This window comes from Belonocnema kinseyi, chromosome 4 (genome assembly GCF_010883055.1).
Source record: "Belonocnema kinseyi isolate 2016_QV_RU_SX_M_011 chromosome 4, B_treatae_v1, whole genome shotgun sequence".
NCBI classification, from domain to species: Eukaryota; Metazoa; Arthropoda; class Insecta; order Hymenoptera; family Cynipidae; genus Belonocnema; species Belonocnema kinseyi.
In genome coordinates this window covers 11748744-11755438 of record NC_046660.1, presented here as the reverse complement: position 1 = coordinate 11755438, position 6695 = coordinate 11748744, and the positions used below count along the sequence as shown (strand labels likewise).

At 21.0% G+C, this 6695-nt stretch overlaps 1 protein-coding gene across 1 annotated transcript in view; it reads left to right on the top strand.

The window, feature by feature from the left end:
* LOC117171502 (axin-1) overlaps window positions 1–6695 on the top strand; it is a 35706-nt gene that overhangs the window by 22219 nt on the left and 6792 nt on the right. Inside the window, exon 6 of the mRNA XM_033358869.1 lies at window positions 2877–3181. Within this exon, the coding sequence (XP_033214760.1) occupies window positions 2877–3181 (305 nt within the window). The remainder of the gene's footprint in view (window positions 1–2876; window positions 3182–6695) is intronic.

Here is a 6695-nt window from a genome sequence, read left to right as displayed (position 1 = left end):
ATCCAGCTATTTTGTAGAAAGCTCATATTTTGTTGTTGTTGAAAATCAATTGTTTTAACTGACAAAATTATTCCATTTATAAATAAAAATTGGACTTTTTTTAGTTAAAAATTCAATTATTTAATTGAACATTCGTATTTTTGTTAGAAAATTACACTTTTTCATTGAAAATTTATTTTTTCACCGAAAATTTAACTATTTTGTGGCGATTTTTTGTTTGAAAATTTAATTTTTTTAGCTGAAAATTTAATTACTCTGTTTTTGTCTTGAAAATTCGTCTTTTTTTTAAAGAAAATTACTCTTTTTGGTTGAAAGTTCGTTTTTTTTTAGTTAAAAATTACATTTTTAACTGTAAAATTCAGCTATTTTGTGGAAAGATACTATTTGTTGGTAACTGTCCTACTTTTTGTTAAAAATCGATTTTTTAAATTTAAAATCCAGCTATTTTGTAGAAAGCTAATCATTTTTTGTGTTGTTGAAAATCATTTGTTTTAACTGAAAACATTATTCCATTCATAAATAAAAATTGAACTTTTTTAGTTAAAAATTCTTTTTTTTTTGTAGAAAATTACGCTTTTTGGTTAAAAATTCTTTTTTTTCGGCCCAAAATTAAATTTTAAACTGAAAAATTAACTATTCTATTTTTTGCTACAAATTGATTTTTTTTATTTTAAAATTCGTTACTTCGTAGTTACTTTGGTTGAAAACTCGTTTTTAAAAATATAAAGTCAATTTTTTAACTGAAAAATTAACGATCCTATTTTTGGTCAAAAATCGATTATTTTTAGTTTAAAATGCAGCTATTTTTTAGAAAACTCATCTTTTTTTTTTTTTTTTTTTTTTTTTTTTTTTTGAAAATGAATTGTTTTAACTGAAAAAATTATTCCATTTATAAACGAAAATTGAACTTTTTAGTTGAAAATTCAGTTATTTTATTTAAAATCCGTCTTTTTGGTAGAAAATTACATTTTTTGTTTAAAAATTCATTTTTTAACTGAAAACTTAACTATTTTGTTGCGATTTTTGGTTTGAAATTTTTTTAGCTGATAATTTAATTATTCCATTTTTGGTAGAAAAATTACCCTTTTTTTCTTGAAATTTCCTCTTTTTTTTGTAGAAAATTACTCTAATTGGTTAAAAATTAAATTAAGTCTAAAATTAACTATTCCATTTTTTGTTATAAATTGATTTTTTTCAGTTTAAAATCCAGCTATTTTGTAGAAAACTCATTTTTTGTACAAAAATAATCTTATTGTTGTTGTTGAAAATCAATTGTTTTAACTGAAAAATTATTCTATTTATAAATGAAAATTGAACTATTTAGTTGAACATTCAGTTATTTTATTGAAAATTCGTCTTTTTGGTAGAAAATTAAACTTTTTGGTTGAAACTTCGCTTTTTTTTGGTCAAAAATTACATTTTTTAATATAAAATGAACTATTCCATTTTTTGTTAAAAATTTGTCTTTTTTAGTTTTAAAATTAAGCTATTTTGTGGGAAGATCTTATTTGTTGGTTGAAACTCGTTTTATTTTGTGAAAAATCAATTTTTTAACTAAAAAATTAACTGTCCTGTTTTTTCATAAAAATCGATTTTTTTTTAGTTTGTTATACAGTTACTTTGTGGAAAGCTCATCTTTTTTGTGCAAAAATAATCTTTTTTTTTGTTGAAAATAAATTTTTTTAACTGAAAAAATTAACCCATTTATGAATAAAAAAACTGTTTTAGTTGAAAATTCAATTATTTTATTGAAAATTTGTCTGACCTTTTTTCTTGAAAATTCATCTTTTTTATAAATAATTAATCCTTTTAGGTAAAGATTCTGCACCAAAAAAGCCGAACTTTCAACTAAAAAAATATCAATTTTCTACTATAAAATGAATAAATTTTTCAGTTAAAAAAGTGAATTTTCAACCCAATACAAATTTTCAACAAAATAGTTCAATTTCCACCAAAAATTTTTCTACCAAAAATGGAATAACTAAATTTTCAGCTAAAAAGTTATTTTTCAAACAAAACAAATATCGCAACAAAATAGTATATTAAAAAAAAAGATTATTGTATAATAAAAAATGGAATAGTTAAGTTAACTTTTAACAAAATTAATTTTTAACAAATAAAATTGAATGTTTTAACATACAAGAGTAATTTCCTATTTAAAAAAAAACGAATTTTCGACAAAAAAAATGGAATTTTCAACTAAAAAAGATCTGTTTTCTACAAAAAATAGAATCAGTTAATTTTCAACAAAAAAAAAAAAAATTCAAACAAAAAGAGTAATTTTCTAACAGAAAATACGATTTTTTCAACAAAATAGTGGAATTTTCAACTAAAAAAAATCACTTTATACCAAAAATTGAATAATTAAATTTTCAGCTAAAAAAATTAATTTTATATAAGAAATTTCAACAAAAAAGTTAAATTTTAACTAAAGATAATACCTTTTTTTTTTACCAAAGAAGATGATCTTTTCACAATATACAGCTGAATTTGAAACTAAAAAAGATCAATTTTTAAGAACAAATGGAATAATTAATTTTTCAGTTAAAAAATTAATTTTCAAAACAAAAAAAGAAAACGAATTTTTAAGGAAATAATTAAATTTATAACCTTTTTTGGGTTCTATTAATTCAGTTGTTTCACCTGTTGTGAACAGACTAAAGAATCTTTTAAATAAACATTAAAGTTCAGCTTTAAAATACTTAAAAAATATAAAGTTAGCAAACTGGAAATTGAGTCAAAACAAATTCCTTTCCATGACACTATTTGTACTGTTTGCAATTTCTAAAATGAGTAGATAATAATATTTTATGTTTTTGTTTTTGTTTTTATTTATTTTTTATTGTTGTTTTTATGTTTTTATTATTTTTGCACAGATCGCGACTCGAGATTCAGAAAACCGGAAATGGCTAGAAGATCTGGGACGAAGAAATCGCTGACTGAACTGGCCGACAGCGGTGTCAGTCTTCTCAGCGAAGGGTCCTCTCTACCTCGAAACAGGCACCACCTTCAGGCCTGGCGCAAAAGCAATGACAAGGTCTCGGAAGTCAAACACAAGCCGCAGCTAAATTTTTATGGTTTTCGAAGCGAATCGCTCGAGAGGACGAATCAGTACATGATTGAACCGGCTCAACCGTTTGTCGCTGATCCGATGATGCCACCTCTTCCCCAACCCAACACGGTAACAATTCCTCCTCAATTTTACCATTTTACCATTTTACCATTTTTTAAAAAACTTTTTTTATTTTCTTCTGAGAAAAATTAGTAGAAAAAATTACTCTTTTTCGTTAAAAATTATTATTTTTTTTTTTTTTAACAGAAAACTCAACTATTTTATTTTTTCTTAAAAATTTATCTTTTTTAGTTAAAATTTAGCTATTTCGTGGAAAGATCATCTATTTTGGTAATGAAAAATGCCGTCTTTTTTATTGAAATTTAAAAATTATGTTGCGATTTTATTCTATTCATTTTTAAATTGAAATTTGTTGTTTTTTTTTTTAATTAATATTTTAACTGAAAAATTAACTATTCAATTTTTTTGGTTGAAAATTGATCTTTCTAAATTAAAATTCAGCTTTTTTGTGGAAAGATCATCTTTTTTGGTAGAAAAATAATTTTTTTGTTTGAAATTAACTACATATTTACTTGAAAATTCGTTTTTTTTTGTTTTGTTAAAAATAAATTTTTTAACTTCCATTTCTTGTTGAAAATTGATCTTTTTGTGGAAAATTTGACTATTTTCTTGAAAATTCGTCTTTTTCTTTGAAGACAATTACTTTTTTGTTTAAAAACTCGTTTTTTTTATTGGAAATTAATTTTTTCAACTGAAAAATTAATTATTCCATTTTTAGTACAAAATTGATCTTTTTAAGTTCAAAGTTCGTCTTTTTTTGGTAGAAAATTACTTCTTCTGTTTGAAAATTCGTTTTTTTGATGTTGAAAAGTAACCTTTTTAATTGAAAAATTAACTATTTCATTTTTGGTTGAAAATCAATCAATCAATCTCTCTTGGTAAAAAAAAAATTTTGCCTTAGTCAAAGAAATTTAAAAATTTTGTTGCGATTTTATTTTTTTATTTATTTTTTTAGCTGATTTTTTTAAATTAATATTTTAACTGAAAAATTAACTATTCCATTTTTTTTTATATTTGATATTTCTTAGTTGAAAATTTAGCATTTTTGTGGAATGATCATCTTTTTTGGTACAAAAATAATTTTTTTGTTTGAAATTAACTGCAAATCTTATGAAAATCCGTCTTATTTGGTTGAAATTACTTTGTTTTTTTAATGAAAAAATGATTCCATTTTTTGTAGAAAATAGACCTTTTCTAGTGGAAAACTCAACTATTTTGTTGAAAATTTGTTTTGTTTTTTGTTGAAAATGAATTATTTTTAATGAAAAAATTAATTCATTTTTGGTTAATTTTTTTTTAATTAGGAATTGATTTTTTTAGTTGAAAATTCAGTTATTTTGTGAGATCATCTCTTTTGATAAAAGATCATATTTTTAGTTAAAATTTTACTATTTATTGCGATTTTTTGTTTAAAAATTCGTTGTTTTTTTTTTGTTAATCAATTTGTAAAATGAAAAATTAACTTCCGATTTTTGTTGAAAGTTGATCTTTTTTTGTTGAAAATTTCAAAATGTTGTTGAAAATTCGTCTTTTTTTGTAGAAAATTACGCTTTGTGTTTGAAAATTAATTTGTTTAACTGAAAAATTAATTGATCCCTTTTTTTGTTGAAAATATATCTTTCTTAGATGAAAATTCAGCTGTTTTGTTAAAAAATCATATTTTTTATGCAAAAATAATCTTTTTGGTGCAAATTTAACTATTTTTTCAAAATATTTATTGGGTAGAAAATGAACTTTTTAACCGAAAAATTTATTCCATTTATAGTAGAAAATTGATATTTTTATAGTTTTTGTATTTGACTTTTTTGATTGCAAATTAATTTTTGTTAAAAAGAACATTATTTTATTTTTTATATAAAATAGATCTTTTTTGTTGATAACTCAACTGTTTTCTTGAAAATTCATCTTTGTTATACAAAATTAATCTTTTTGGTTAAAAAAAAATTTTTTATTTTATTTTTTTGGAAAGACTATTTTGTGACCGAAAGTTCGTTCTTTCTGTTTAAAATTAACAATTCCATTATTTCTTAAAAATTGATTTTTTTAGTTTAAAATTTAGCTGTATTTTGTAGAAAGATCATCTTTTTTAGTAACAAAAATATTATCTTTTGTTAAAATTTAACTTTTTTGTTGAAATATTATTTTAAAAATTACTTTTTTAGCTGAAAATGTAATTATTCTATTTTTACTACAAAATTGATGTTTATTAGTTGAAAATTCGTCTTTTTTGTTTGAAAATTATACTTTTTGGTCGAAAACTAGTTTTTTTTTTTGTTAGAAAATTACTCTTTTTGTTTGAAAATTCGTTTTTTCGTTAGTTGAAAATTAATATTTTTTAGTTGAAAACTCAACTATTTTGTTGAAAATTCGTCTTTTTTGGGAGAAAATGATTTTATTTTGCTCAAAAATTCGTTTTTTTTTCGTTCAAAATTAATTTTTTGAACTGAAAAATTAACTATTCCATTTTTTCTGAACAATTAAAATAAAATTAATAAATAATTAATAAATAAAATTCAGCTGTATTTTGTGGAAAATAATCTTTTTTTGTAAAAAAAAAATATTATTTTTCGTTAAAATTTAACTTTTTTGTTAATTTTCTGTTTGAAAATTGATTTTTTGGCTGAAAATTTAATTATTCCATTTTTGATTTTTTGTTTGCTTCCTAATATTTAATTAATCTTTTTCACCTGAAAATTTAATTAGTCCATTTTTTGTTGAAAATTGAGCTGTTTTGTGGAAAAAATAATCTTTTTTTATACAAAAATCATCTTTTTGGTTAAAATTTAACATTTTTTAAATTGAAAATTCAACTGTTCTGTTGAAAATTCGTATTTTTTGGTTGAAAATTAATTTTTTTCAATGAAAAAAGTATTTCATTTTTTGTAGAAAATATACCTTTTTTTAGTTTGAAATTTAGCTGTTTTGATGAAAAATCGTTTTTTTTTTTTTGTTGAAAATTACTCTTTTTGTTTGAAAATTCGTCGTTTTTTTTTGGTCGAAAATTAATTTTTGTAACTGAAAAATTAAGTGTTCCATTTTTGTTAAAAATTTATCTTTCTTAGTTTAAAATTCATAGGTTTTGTGGAAAGATAATTTTTTTTTTTTGGTAAAGAACTCATATCTTTGGTTAAAATTGACCTATTTTGTTGATTTGTTTTTTTTTGCTTCCTCATACTTAAATTAATTGTTTTAGCTGAAAATTTAATTATTCCATTTTTTGTTGAAAATTGATATTTTTTATTTGAAAATTCAGCTGTTTTGTGGAAAAAATAATCTTTTTTGATATAAAAATCATCTTTTTGGTTTAAATTTAACTAAATATTTTGTTGAAATTTCGTTTTTGGTTAAAAAGTAAGTTTTTTAACTGAAAAAATTATTCCACGTATGGTAGAAAATTGATGTTTTTTTAGTTGAAAATTCGTCTTTTTTGGTTGAAAATTAATTTTTTTCAATGAAAAAAGTATTTCATTTTTTGTAGAAAATATACCTTTTTTTAGTTTAAAATTTAGCTGTTTTGATGAAAAATCGTTTTTTTTTTTTTGTTGAAAATTACTGTTTTTGT